The sequence below is a fragment of the Gekko japonicus genome, unplaced genomic scaffold (genome assembly GCF_001447785.1).
Source record: "Gekko japonicus isolate JY-2015 unplaced genomic scaffold, Gekko_japonicus_V1.1 scaffold3738, whole genome shotgun sequence".
In the NCBI taxonomy this organism is placed as follows: Eukaryota; Metazoa; Chordata; class Lepidosauria; order Squamata; family Gekkonidae; genus Gekko; species Gekko japonicus.
Genome location: NW_015168157.1, coordinates 76,348 through 91,420, shown reverse-complemented (window position 1 = coordinate 91,420; position 15,073 = coordinate 76,348). Strand labels below are relative to the sequence as shown.

The 15,073-nt window shown below is 46.5% G+C and overlaps 1 protein-coding gene across 1 annotated transcript in view; it reads right to left on the bottom strand.

The window, feature by feature from the left end:
* The window catches only part of LOC107113612 (KAT8 regulatory NSL complex subunit 1-like), a 60,538-nt gene that overhangs the window by 20,339 nt on the left and 25,126 nt on the right, over window positions 1-15,073 (bottom strand). The window contains exons 4-6 of the mRNA XM_015414957.1: window positions 12,470-12,667; window positions 6,977-7,104; window positions 99-306 (exon numbers count right to left, since the gene is read on the bottom strand). Of these exons, the coding sequence (XP_015270443.1) occupies window positions 99-306; window positions 6,977-7,104; window positions 12,470-12,667 (534 nt within the window). The remainder of the gene's footprint in view (window positions 1-98; window positions 307-6,976; window positions 7,105-12,469; window positions 12,668-15,073) is intronic.

Below are 15,073 nucleotides of genomic sequence, written 5' to 3'. Positions count from 1 at the left end.
TACCCTTTCTGTTTTTAATACTGACGCATGAGACGGAAGTCGAGCGTTACAAAAGCCTTTTTCCAGTAACCATCGTAGAAGTGAAACCTCACACCTACCTTCCTGGAAAGGTGAGAGACCGTGCTGGCTCTCACCAGCCTGCGTTTCCTGTATCTGCAAACCGGACGGATTCTGGCAGCGACGCAGCTGTTGTCAAGGGGGGAAGGAGCAGCAGGCAGACTGCTGTTCGGCTGCTTTGGTTTCTTGAGAATCCGGCTAGCGTCTGCGCCATCCTGGGTGGAGGACTTTGTGGAGTAAGGGTTGAAGCTGCAGCCAAAAGGAAGAATTTCACACACTGAGAATTAGTCTGAAGGGGGAAGGGCGAAACTTAATCGTTTGTCTTGGCTGATTATCCCAGAGCGCCACATCTTCAGGAAGTTTCTCAGATGACAGTGTCTATCTACGTAAGAGTTTTACATAAATGTTAGTCCTGCTAATACCGATCATACTGTCCCAGATCTGTGCAGGCAAAACTCTGGGGGAGGGGGCTGGCTTTGGAAAGAACAGCCATAAATACAATTTGTAGAGCAACCACCGTCCTTGACCAACTCATAGTTCAGCAAATGCAGAACAGTCCTTTGAAAATTGAGGATCATCCCTTCAAAACTTCAGGCTTGGTCCGTTCTGCTACATCATAAGAACTAGTAGCCTGTTGCAAAATGCCAAGTGTGCGTCTTTAATGATTATTTAATGATTCCATAATAATTCCAAGACTGGATTTCTATTTTAATTTTTAGAGGAGGAGGAGGAGGAGGAGGAGGAGAAACCAAAGCACTGGAAGACAAAAATTCGGAGATCAATCAGTCTGATTAGAAAAGGAGACAAAGCCATCTGACTGCCAAGAAAGCACGTACAAAGTACAATTAGGAGTGTCTGAGTAATAAGCAGAAGGAAATGAGAACAGTGATTATTTGTTTGAATCGTTATGTGTCTTCAGTAAATGAAAAAGGGACAGAATGTTTGTTTTTTAGTGTAATGCCCACAGACTGGATCTATTTTAAGCCGCTTCTATACAGAAGCCAAACCCCTCACTTCTTCATGTGTTGTCACTAGAGATCCCCACTGATGGTTTCAACATTGCCATGGTTTCAATACAACATCCGACTTTCATACTACAAACAAAACTATCTTTTCAAATTTCTCTGAAAATTGCGTGTGTAAAACTGCCATCAAGCCACAGCCAGTTTATGACAACCTCTCATGGGGCTTTCAAGGCAAGAGACACACAGAGGTGGTTTGTGATTGCCTGCCTCTGCACAGCAACCGTGGACTTCCTTGCTGGTCTCCCATCTGAGGACTAACCAGGGCAAACCCTGCTTAGCTTCTGAGAACTGACAAGATAGGGCTAGCCTGGGCCATCCAGGTTCAGGGCAAGACCTGCAGTAGACATACATACTACTAGTCTTATCAGCCTTGGAATTTAACCCTTATCTGAGGCAAGGGGAGGGGCCTTGGCCCAGTGGAAAAGCACTTGTTTTGCATGCAGACAGTCCCACATTCCATTCCTGGTACTCCCAGTTAAAGCATATCAAGTAGTGAAGGTTGTGAAAAATCTCTGTCTCTCCAACTTTTTTGTTATGAGGGCCGGATCTAACATAAATAAGACCTTGTTGGGCCAGGCCACGTGTCATAAAATGTAATACCAGGTAGCGGAGATATAAGCTTTATAAAGGACACAGACACAAAGAGGTTTGTTTTTTTTAACTTAAAATAAAAGCATGCTTAAAACATTAGCTCTATATGCTGCTAACCTACTTTTGATTTATTGACATTCACCAAGTTCTGAGTAGAGATGTGAAGGCCCGGGAAAAAACTGGAAAAATTCGAGGGGAACCGTTTTTGTCCTGAAGCCTTTTTAATTTTTTTCCGAAAAATTGGAAAAATTGGAAAAATTGAAAAAAGAAAAGAAAAAAATTGATTATGGAACGTTTTATTTTAACATGATGAATAAAATATTTTAAAACAAGGTGTTCAAATATTTTCCAAATCATTTCTAAAAATATATCTATATGGTATCAGATTGATCTAATTTCTGTGCACTGAGGACAAGCAAGTCCTAGGTTACAAACTGAACTCTCCAATGCAAGAACAAGATGCATTTCTTCCTTTAGAAGGTGCTATTGTCAGAAGAAAATAAAAAGGTTTCAGTTTTATTTTTGCATGTGGGTGAGTATTCTGTTTGTAATAATTGTTTGGATAAACTATATTTTTAATATGCTAGTTGTGATAATTTCATGCCAAGTAAAAATGTCCATAGTCATATTTTATGTTCCTAAAGTAACAGAATGACTTTCAATCTAGAAAAGACAAAAGAAATGCTAATGTAGCATTTTTTTTCAATTTTTCCGAAATTTTCCGTTTCCCCCCGAAAAAAACTGGGGGGAAACCGGGTTTTTTTCCGAGCTTCAAAATTTCCGGAAATTTTACATCTCTAGTTCTGAGTCTAAGACCCAGGTTAAAACATGAAATGGCTGAGTGTGATGGAAGCCTTCCAGGGGCCTGATTCGGCCCCCCGGGCCGCATGTTTGACACCCCAGCACTAGAGAACTGCTAGCAGTCAGCAGGCATTACTGAGCGAGACAGACCAATGACCGTACCCAATATAAATCAGCTTTAAATGTTTATAAATAACCCGGCACGCCTCCTAGTGAGGGGTGCCATTTTCTTATGACTTTTTCAAAAGTGCAAGAGAGGAGAGACTGATGTGTGGCTATTAGAAACAGTCACTATGAGAGGCAGCAGATCTCCAGCAGCCCACAAGAGGTTAATCACCACCATGTCCAACTTGTGGGCTTCCATGGAATCTGACTGACCCCTGCAGAAGCCAGGCTGCTCCTTGCCGCCATAACTGCTTCACGCCAATGGAGAGAGGCATGACAGTTCACTGTTCCTTCAGCCAGTCCTCTGGCCTACGCGAGCAAACCGAGCGTGCTTCAAAACTAGTGGTGCTGGAAAGTGTGGTCAAGTCACAGCTGGGTTCTTAAGGCAAGAGACTTTCACAGGTGGTTTGCCACTGCCTGTCTCTGCATAGTGACCCTACACTTCCTTGGCGGTCTCCCATCCAAATACTACTCGGGGCTAACCCTGCTTAGCTTTCAAGATCTCATGCCATCCAGGTCGGGGCACTTTATGATTACAGTTCTGCAAATTCTCCTCCTATGAACGGCTTGGAACACCAGTCCATTGTTGCCCGGGACAAGATATATACCCCCTCCTCCAATACTGATCAATTTTGCAACACACATGCACAGCTGAAGCCCCACTGCCCTGCCCCCCAACAGAAAAATCCACTCCTACTATAGATTGTGACAAGTGTCATTGTGTTAATTTCCCCAACTCAAAGGGAAGGAAAGCCACATGACGACTGAAGCCCTCTGAGGTTAAAAAAGCTACTTCCTACCCACACCATTAAAAAGGTAAAGGTTTCCCTTGCTCGAAAGCCAGTCGAATCCGCCTCTAGGGGGCGGTGCTCATCTCCGTTTCCAAGCCGAAGAGCCAGCACTGTCTGAAGACTTCTCCATGGTCATGTGGCCGGCGTGACTAAACGCCGAGGCACACGGAAGGGTGTTCCCTTCCCACCAAAGTGGTACCTATTGATCTACTTGCAATTTCTCGCTTTCGGAACTGCTAGGTTGGCAGGAGCTGGGACCAGAAACGGGAGCTCACTCCGTCATGTGGCACACTCTGGTCTCGAATTGCTGAGCTACCGACCTCCCGGTCTGCAGCTCAACATCTTAACCCCTGAGCCACCATAGCTGTGGCCTAATCCAGATCCCCATCTTGGGATATGGAAGAGTCAGCATTCAAATGCTTCGATGAGTGGGTTCCCACACTGCTGCCCTCACAGCACCCACTGGGAGCTGGGACACTTAACACAGAGACCCTATCGTGTGCCACCCCTCCTGACCCCCACCTACTCCCACCTACCCACTCAACTGCAAGCCCCTCTAGCACGGCCCTACCCACGATGCTACCATGCCTCACTCACTCATTCAAGACAAGCAGCAACCAGCTTACAAGCACACCAGCATCACAACAACAGACGGCCAAAGAGAGAAGACAGGCAGTTTTCCCACTTCCCTATCCTCTGCTTGATGTACTCAAATGTGCCAGGCATATTCTAGCTACTCTCAGTACACAGATTTGCACAAACAGCGTAACATACCTTAAAGGCCACTGACAGCCTTCTGGTGACACACAAACTGTTGAACACAACAAAGAAGAAGAAGAAGAGATTGGATTTATACCCCTTGCCCTTCACTACCCGAAGGAGTCTCAGAGCGGCTTACAAACTCCTTTCCCTTCCCCTCCCCACAACAGACACCCTGTGAGGTAGGCAGGGCTGAGAGAGCTCTTGACAGAAACTGCTCTTTTTCAAGAACAGCTCTTATCAGAACTATGGCTTGCCCAAGGTCATCCAGCAGGTGCAAGTGGAGGCATGGGGGAACCAAACCCGGTTCTCCGAGATTAGAGTCCGCGCACTTAACCACTACACCAAATTGGCTCCCATAGCTGGGCAAAGACAACTGTCCAAATGAGAAACAGAATTTCTTTTTCTTTCATTTTTACAACTTGGGGAGAAAAGACAGGCAAAACATCGCTGTATCAATTTGGCTTATGCCCCCAATGTATTAGAAGGGCTGACAGCAGGCAAAGATGCACTGCATGAATTAATCACTCCACTGTAACAAACACTCCTCCTGCTACGCAGCATCATATCGCCTTAAATCAGAAAGGTAGAACAACCATTATTTTAGCAACAGCATGCAACTATGTTAAAATTCATCATTCTAAAGATGATAACTGCTCTGTGGCTCCCCAATCTCACAGCTAGAAGCAAGAATCCACAGGAAGTCTCTCTTAGGCAGCTCTGAAATGTATCCTGCTCTCCTTTCCCAGAAGTAACCCCCCCCCTTTTTTCATCATGGTTCGTCTGGACAGTTTAAAGATTCTTATCTAACTCAAAAGTTAAACTTACTTGGGAAGTGAGATCGATGTTCAATTATTAGTAACCCCCCCCAAAAAAAAAGTGGGTGGGGCATGGTGGCTCAGAGGTTAAGACGCTGAGCGGCAGACTGGAAGATCGGTAGTTCGGCAGTTCAAGACCCGAGTGCCGCATAACAGAGTGAGCTCTCGTCTCTGGTCCCAGTTCCTGCCAACCTAGCAGTTCGAAAGCAAGAAACTGCAAGGAGATAAACAGGTATTGCTTCATTGGGAAGGTTAACAGCCTTCCGTGCACCTCGGCGTTTAGTCATGCCGGCCACATGACCACGGAAATGTCTTCGGACAGCGCTGGCTCTTTGGCTGGGAAACGGAGATGAGCACCGCCCCCTAGAGTCGGATTCGAGCAAAGGAAACCTTTACCTTTACCAGAAAAAGTGAAATCCCAGTCCTCCGTTTTTCAATAATCCCGTCAAAAGAACTCTTCTACCATGTTTACGTTTGTCCTATGGGAAAGAAACATACAAGCGAACTTTCATGTTCATTAATAGATCCTGAAATGGCTCTGACTCACCCCCATAACAAGTCAATATATAACTTCCAGTCTAGCTTAGTATCTTAACTCTTCCAGTTTTGAAACAGAGAGAGACAGAGCACTACATCTCACGTACAAGAGCCTAAGGGAAATCATTCAAGGTATGGCAAACAGCAGAGCTGATGGAAAAGTTTTTAATTAAGCTTCTATCACACCAAGAGGCGACACTGTGGAACGACGAAATTTCCTTTAAAAAGCAACGACACCACAAGCCTCGGATCCCTACTGACCACGGAAGATGTCTCATCACATTTTAGGGACAATCAAGTAAACATCACCTATGCCAAGCTTCGGGTCCCCCTGAAATTCTGCACACCAATATTTCCTCACCTGTTTTTATAAGACGAGATTAATGAAGCTACTTTACAGGCCCGCTGCTGCCTGCAGTGGACCAGTCATAGAGTCTTTCAACACTTCTAGACTGGAAAAAATAACAAGCTGAGTAACACGTTTCTCTGAAAGCATGAATAAATCAGAAGCAAACGCCCAAGGGAAGACTAACTGTAATAAAAGCAACAAGGAATGAGAGTTGGAAAGACTCTGGAGACTCCAAACACGTAGCAAGTCCAAACTGAATCTGTCTGGCCGGGTCAGGCATGAAGAAGCATGTTCAGGAGCCAAGGCCATGTGGACTCTGTTCAGAAGAAGAAGAGGGAAGAGATTGGATTTGTACGCTGCCCTTCACTACCCAAAGGTGTCTCAGAGCGGCTTACAAACTCTTTTCCCTTCCCCTCCCCACAACAGTCACCCTGGGAGGTAGACAGGGCTGAGAGAGCTCTTGAGAGAAACTGCTCTTTTTCAAGGACAGCTCTTATCAGAACTACAGCTTGCCCAAGGTCCTCCAGCCAGGTGCAAGTGGAGGAGGAGTGGGGGATCAAACCCAGCTCTCCCAGATTAGAGTCCGCGCACTCAACCACTACACGAAACTGGAGCCATTTCCTTCTGCATGTGGCCCTTAGGCCTCACATCAAGACTAGGAATAGGGAACCCAGCTCTTGGGCTGTTCAGGGGAATACAGAGAGAAGTAGCGAAAGACAGAAAAGCTCATACTACAGCCAAGGGTCTGCACCTGACAGGTAGCAACCACTCCCAAGTCCAACAAAGAACAGGCTCTCTTCTATCCTGACAGAACACCAAAGCCAAAGGACAACAGCGACCAGCTTCAGACCATGAGCCTCACTACGTGAATGCATCAACTGCACGCAAAGTATGTGATCTATCTTCTGCTGGGCAAGAAAACTTTCCAAAACAGCAATACAGATGGGAGAACCCTTTCCCCTTCAAAAACGCACGTTCATTTTGTCCACTTTCACCAAAGCTGGTAGAGGCAGAGGAGGGTCAACTCAACAGGATACATTTCAAATATCACACTGATCAACCTGTAAGAAAAGGAGGACTAACCAGTTACTTATTCCGTTGACTTGATGGGGTGATGTGCAGGCTTTTGGGGGCTCGGGAGCCCCATTGATGGGTGTACAGGTGGGACTTTGACACACAAGGTTTCTTAAAGACTGCGCAAGGCGGGAATTCTGCAAGAGAAAAATAAAATCTCAAACTCAAGGAAGTTTGGCGACAGATTGAATGGTGGAAGACTCTAGTGTGGTTGTTGGTAAGGAAGGGGGGGGGAGACAAAAGAAGCAATTTGCAAGTGAAAAGGGGAGACAGAAGTAGTCTGACATCCCAGCAAGAACCATCTCCTGTCCTTTTCAAACCACCTGCATTCAGGAACTCAAATGTATGCAACAGGTATTTCAGTCTAAGCAATGAGGACCTGTGTTCACATCCGTTCAAACAAAGGACAAGAAAAGTCCACAATTTCTTTACCCTTAATGACTAAAACTCAGCTTAAGACGACTGTAAATTAAGATGGTAGTTTACGTCATCTTAATTTTGCCTTCTGGTGTCAGGTGAAGCCCAAATCCTGCAATGCAACAACAACTCAAGCAAGCCAAATGAGAAACTCCTCCAGCAGATCTCAGTTCTTACCACAGACACCTTTGAGAAAATACACACAACTACGAGTACTTAGGCTAAAGCTGCCAGACAACGGCTAACGACTTTTAAAAAATATCCGAGTACTTTTATTTTTTATTCTTCACATTCTGTCTTCACATAAGGCGGCAGCAGTATGGGGCGGTTAGCTGTTCATTTTGGTATTTATAAAACTAGGAAGCCTGTAGACCTCATTGTATATTACACAGGAAAAACTGTGATCTCACCCACACGTTTCGATGCATTCGTGCATTTGCTGACCTTTAAGCACGACCTAATACAGAACTTGGTTTCCTGAGAATCTTCCCCTGGCTTTTTAAAATTCTGAAAACTGCAGAAAATAATTTAAAAGTAGTGAGCAGGAGAGACTATTCAAGAGTCAATGAACTATCCAAGGTAAAATCCTCAGCATTTCTCTTCTTTGCAACTAGATTCATCTCCCCTAAGAAATGTCATTTTACTCTTCCCATGCAGTCAACAGTAGGTTCTTCTATGAACCAAGAAGTATGTTGCAAACACAATTTAAGGATCAAAATTCACACTGTGGCAGCACTATGTATAAAGTCTCAGCAAATTCAAGTCTCTTGAAACACACCTCTCAGGACACAGAAGATCCGTGTTGCTAATGGCTGAAGTGGAAAGCAGCCCTGGAAATTCAGTGGCTGAATTCAGATCTCGGGGCAAAGCTGATGGCTGATCAGCATCTAGGTGTCTGAACCATTTCAAGAGATCCTTCATGAGTCTCCATTCATATGCAATCACCTCCTACTGAGTCAGACCATTCATGTAGCTTAGCATTGTCTACTCTCAACTAGCAGAAACTCACCAGAGTCTCAGGCTAGAAAAACAACTTTCCCAAACCTGCTTCTTGAAGCCTTTTAAAATGGAGATGCCAGGAATTAAGTCTGGAACCTTCTGCATGCAAGTCCTGTGCCTTACTGAGTAATGGACTCTATCCTAAAACATGGCAGTTCCTTGCTACTCCTTATTCATGAGGATGTTAAAGGTTTTCCCCTTGCTCGAAAGCCAGTTGAATCTGACTCTAGGGTTGCGGTGCTTATCTCCGTTTCAAAGCCGAAGAGCCAGCATTATCCGAAGACATTTCCGTGGTCATGTGGCCGGCATGACTAAACACCAAGGCGCACGGAACGCTGTTACCTTCCGCTGTTACCTTCCCACTGAAGTGGTCCCTATTTAAAGTAAAGGTAAAGGTTCCCTTGCTCGAAAGCCAGTCGAGTCCAACTCTAGGGTTGCGGTGCTCATCTCCGTTTCAAAGCCGAAGAGCCAGCGCTGTCCAAAGACGTTTCCGTGGTCATGTGGCCGGCATGACTAGACACCAAGGCGCACGGAACGCTGTTACCTTCCCACCGAAGGGGTCCCTATTTATCTACTTGCGATTTCTTGCTTTCGAACGGCTAGGTTGGCAGGAGCTGGAACTAGAGACGGGAGCTCACTCCGTCATGCGGCACACTCGGGTCTCGAACTGCTGAACTACTGACCTTCCACAGCCCGCAGTTCAGCGTCTTAACCACTTGAGCCACCGCAGCTGATGCATGGACCCTGTCTAATCCTTCCCAACGTGTTTCCATTCTTTACTACATGCTAAGAAGCAAATCACCAAGTCAGCTGCTTCCAGCGTACAGAGACACTGCGATCAATCAGAAGAAGAAGAGAAGAGATTGGATTTATACCCCGCCCTTCACTACCCAAAGGTGTCTCAGAGCGGCTTACAAACTCCTTTCCCTTCCCCTCCCCACAACAGACACCCTGTGAGGTGGGTGGGGCTGAGAGAACTCTGAGACAAACTGCTCTTTTTCAAGGACAGCTCAAGTTATTACTTTCAGGGGATATGAAAAAACAACTGAACTGTGATGCCACTACATTACTTCACTGAACTTGATTCTACCAGCAAGGAAGGAGAGGTACTCTTGTATGCCAAATACGTAAAGTGCACAGGAGATTCTACCGCCGGAAAGATATTGAGTTTGACAATATTGAAAGTGAGCGTGTAGAATACGTGCATTCTTCTCTGATTACGGACTGTACCTCAAAGACCAGCCAGTTCTTTTTCTACCTCATTTGACACCGAAAAGGAACAGTGTGTAATGCATCACTCAGACAACACCTGAACATATTTTTCTCTGAATGTACCTGCTTTATAAGGTCCCATACAGAAGGCTTTGCCAAGCAAGTACCTCAGATCCAGCTGTTCAGACACCAAGACTAGCAAGACCTCTCAAATCAGAATTCAGATCTGTCCTATTTATACCAGCACCTTGAACTGAGAAACAACAAGGGAATTGGAAGAAGAATCTAACTTTCATTTTTTTTTGGGGGGGGGGGGGGGAATGCATCATTTATGGAGAGCTTTGGTTCACTGCCCAAGTGGGAGGGGATCTTTGGAAGGACTAGGAGAGGAATCCCTTACCCTTTTTTGACCCCATCAGCGCCTTTGGGATTCTGACACAGTGTGGTGGGTGCGGAGGGTGCAGAGATAAAACCAGCCACAAAATGGCTGCTGCAGCTTACCTTCTGTCACACAGGGAAGATCTTTGTGCCACAGCAGCAGCTGCAGCAAGTTTTCTGCATAGCCAATCAAATCTCCAGTGGCCAAACAGAAACCTTGCTCGGCAAACACTTTCACCTGGCCCTACCCACTTTCTAAAAATATTCTGGGGGGTGCCAGGAAAGGTGTTGGCGGCTGCCAGGGTGCCCAGGGGCACCGCGTTGGGGAACCCCAGACTAGGAACTTGTAGGGCACAAGTTGAGAAGGCAACTGGGGAAAAAAGATTCCCCGCACTGCTTGTATTCAGAGGCCGTTGTTTACAAGGATCCCTAGCAGCCACCAGGAACAACAATGGGGAAATCCAAAACAATGCCGACCTCACAGCATTCTCGAGAACAACAAGGGACAGCTTGGAGCAGTGTTCCCTCTAAGCTGAGTTAGTGTGAGCTGGCTCACAGTTTTTTAGCCTTCAGCTCACAGATTTTTCGTCTTAGCTCACGAAGGATGGCTCTGGAGCAAACTAATTTATGCAGTCGCCAAATCGCTCGCTCACCACTTTAATGCCAGGAGCTCACAAAGCAGAATTTTTGCTCGCAAGACTCCACAGCTTAGAGGGAGCATTGGCTTGGAGGTAAAAGCACTCCTGGAAATCATGTTCTCCAGAGATTTGAGGGAAAAATCAGCTCTTCCCAGAAAGCTAGTGCAGGACAGCCAGATCCAACCAACTCAGGCATAAATTTATCAGTTAGCAAAAAAGTTACTACGCCTCAGGTTCACTTGTAAAATGAAGGTGACAGTGACCAGATTGCTGTCAAAGCAGCTGCGAAGAAGAGTAAGTTTATATACCCTGCATTTCTCTATCCTAAGGTGTCTCAAAGCGGCTTACAATCTCCTTCCCTTCCTCTCCCCACCACAACAGGTACCCTGTGAGGTAGGTGGAGCTGAGAGAGTTCTGAGAGAACGGTGACTTGTCCATGGCCACCCAGCGGCCTTCATGGGGCAGGGAAGTGGGGAATCAAACCTGGTTCTCCAGATTCTAACTCTAAACCACTCTAAACGACTATACCATGCTGGAAGCATTATCCACTTTCAGTCTCAGGACTGTTAGTTAAAAAGCTTTTAAAAAATGACTTCTGGGCAAAGAAATAAACAGAAGGGCTGCTTCACTGCCCCAGCATTTATACCATCAGCTAACTCAGGGGGCACCTGCAGCTCATCTGCCCCTCCCCCTGGAGAGTTAAGCTTGGAAGCAGGACAAAGTTCTCAACAGCCAGGGGCCAAAGGAGAAGGCTGCACACACACACACACACACCTGCATGTCTACATTACCGAAACTTCAGAGCTGGACTTTCATTGCTGCAAGTTACTTTGGGAGCCAATCTCAGCCTATACGTATAAATAATTTTATATCTGCATATAAGAAACCTGCTGTGTACCTTCGAGACCATCTCCTCTGCTATGTCTCTGGGAGAGCACTACACTCTGCTGAGAGCAAGTTGCTGGTGATTCCTGCCCCAGAGATATCCGGCTGTCCTCGACCAGAGCCAGGGCTTTCTCGGCCCTGGCTCCAACCTGGTGGAGCTCTCCGCCAACTTCCATCAGGGCTCTGCGGGACTTAATGCAGTTCCGCAGGGCCTGTAAGGCAGAGGAGTTCCGCGAGGCTTTTGGTTAAGGACAGCGACGATTTTCCATCATAGCTGGCACCCTCTTTTCTTCCATTCTGTCCACTTCGGCCTCCTCCTTAACCTGCCCACAAGATAGAAGGAACAGCCTAGGGCAGGTTTTAGATTAAATTATGGAAGCCATCTGGAGACTATTAAATTAACAACTGATGTGTTGATTTTAATCCGTAATTCTGTATTGTTTTCAACCTGTTGTAAATCGCCGAGAGCCTTGTGTACTCAGGGATTGGGCAATTCAGACATTTAAATAACAACAATTTTCAGAGGTAACACATTACAGTTTCTCCACAGCGTAATCTGTAACTGATTTCCCTTCCACTATAGTGTCCAACATGCAAGAAAATTGAGTGTCTAGGAATACCGTAGGTCTATCTCATAAACCAAAACATACCTACACATCAAAAGGAAGGTATAGCACTCATTTACAAGCAAAGCACAAACCCAGACTTTTCTGAGGCAAACCTGGGGAGAACACAAAACATTCAAGTTCCAAGTGCTTTAGAGATCAGCATCATTTTTTAAAGCAATAGCCCTGCACTGCTCCAATTCCCTATACTACCATTAAATTTCTAGACACTCAGCGACCAAATACATGTGAGTCTTTACCCAGCCCTGACAACAGCAATTGCAATTTTATGTGCAAGGCACCACACAGTGTAACAAAAACACAAACTGTGCATTAATATTCTTGATTATGCAGACTTATGAACTGACCAGTTTCTCTGTGTTCTGCAGGAGGTAGGAAGGGATACGGGGAGGCAAACCACACTGCCTGTCTCCAGGAGGCACCTTCGTGTTGGAGGGAGGCGACAGCGCTTTGTTCCTTCTGGAGTTCACCACCGCTGCAGAGCCTAATCGATTTGGCTGCTTCATCACATCTTCGTGCTGGAGATCGCCGAAGACAACTGGACCCTGAGGAACAAAAAAGGACCCTGTTTACATGTACGAATTAAGGCCCATTTGAGAACCACCAGGGATTAAGCCTTGAACACACCCCATTTAACTTCTGAGGGAGGGTTTAAACTGCTGTTGGAGAAAGGAAAGTGTTCTAAACTCATTCTAGGTCTATTCAGGCTTGGCAGGCTGTGGCATGACTACAGAATGAAAACAAGAACAGGCAGCCTTCACAACGATGATCATCACGCAGATTTAAGATTTGCCTTTTCACTTTTACAGCAAGCTTGTTTTCTCGGCCTAAAAGACAGGGCATTAACAAGCCCCTTTTATTGGCAGGAATTATTTTTCTTTTCCCTAAGAAGAAATAACCCTTTTCTACTTGGCTTGATTGGGAGTTTCAGCCTTAACTGCCCAGTCACCCTTGCCAAATCTGTCTTCCAGTACTTTTGTCTGTGTAGCTTTCTGGATCTAGAATCTCAATTCTCCCTCAGAGTAGTTCTTAACACAGTTAGGGCAAAGGAGTCTCTTCTCCTCTCTCTGCAGACGAATCTTTCTGACTTACCCTATCAGAAGACCGACTCCTGTTATAGACTAAAAAGTCTCTCTGACAAGTGATGGTGGAACTCTTTTCCCTCCAGAACAGCTGTTGTTATACTTTCTCTCAACTGATGCTGGCCAATCCAAGAACCTGTACAGCAGCCTATCAAATAAACTCTCCAGGGAAGATTAACTCCTAATCTCCCGGCTTCTCTGAAACAAGCAGCATTTTAAAACCTGCTTTTCTGTGCATTCCGTCATAGCTGCCTGCTCCTCCTTATAACTAGAAGGGGGGGAATCTTTATTCCCCAAACTGAGCACAGAAAATGAAATTGCCAAATTCAAATAGAAGTCAGTCAGGGTCACAAAACCGACTGGCCCTCCCAGGTCCCAAGGACTCCAGGCTAGCTGCGACCAGGGCCAGAGCTTTCTCGGTGGCGGCTCCACACTGGTGGAATGAGCTCCCGGAAGAGATCAGGGCCCTGTGGAACCTTTTGCAGTTCCGCAGGGCCTGCAAGACAGAGCTCTTCCACCAGGCTTTCAACTAGGAGTCGCCACCACTACCATCATTAGCAACAACTGAAGCCTGGTGCCTGGCCTATTATTACTGATAGCCTGGTTTTTCAACACCAGTAAATACAAACAGGACATTTCTCTGTTTTCCCGGATCAGACACATGCCTATTTATGTGCCTCCCCTCCTGCCATACTTCAGGTAACACGTTTTTTTTAAAGTGACAGTCTCAGGCCTTAGGTGTCTCACTACATTTTATATGTTAATATCAGGTTGTACCATTCATAGCTCAACCACAGCCCTTCAGATTCCTGAACATGCATGCTACGTAGAAGGGCATGCGATGACGTCATCGCAGAAGGGCATGCAATGACGATCATCGTCTTCGTGAACACCCGCGGGGCGCTGGAAAGGCCGAAGGGAAGAGCCGTGTACTGGTAGTGTTGGTGGCCAATTGCGAATCTCAGGAATTGGCGGTGGGAAGGGTGGATTGTGACGTGGAAGTAGGCGTCCCGGAGGTCGAGGGTGGCCATCCAGACGCCTTCCCGGAGTAACGGCAAAATCTGCTGCAGGGACACCATGCGGAAGCAGTGGTAAGTGACGAACCTGTTCAGTTCTCTGAGGTCTAGGATGGGACGAAGACCTCCATCCCTCTTCGGGACTGTGAAATATCAGGAGTAGAATCCCGTGTGTTGGAACTGAGATGGAACGGGTTCGATAGCTCCCTTTTGCAGAAGGAGGGACACCTCTTTGAGGAGAGGTGGGGAGGGTGGGGTGAGGACGACTGTGGGTGTCAGAGGTGAGTGGTCGAATTGGATCCTGTAGCCGTGGGTTATGATGGAGAGAACCCACTCGTCTGAAGTGACGTGGCGCCAGGAACGGATGAAGGGGTATAGACGGGGTTTTGCTGACTCGGGAAGTCAAAAACCCTGCTTAGATGACTTGCCCTGTTTGGGACGAGACGTTTGTTGGGCAGGACCTGCCTTTGATCTTTGAAAGGAGGACTTCTGGCTACCAGAATAAGATCTAGGTCTCCATCTAGTGTCTGGAGACTGACGGGACGACGGGACTCTCTGCCAAGAGCGGGACCAAGACCTCGGTTTAGCGGAATGCCGGAACGTAGAGGAGATCCCCAAAGACCGGGAGGCCTTAATACTCTTATCCAGATCCTGTAACGAAGAATCTGTATTGGCATGGAAGAGGCCCAGGCCGTCGAAGGGCATATCCTCAACCGACGAGCGTGTGTCGTAGGGGAGGGAGGTCGTTCTTAGCCAGGAATGACGCCAAAGTGCCACTGCCGACGCCATGGTTTTAGAGGAGGCCTCCAGAACATGTTTGGTCGTTGACAACTGCTGTTTGGCGACCACCATG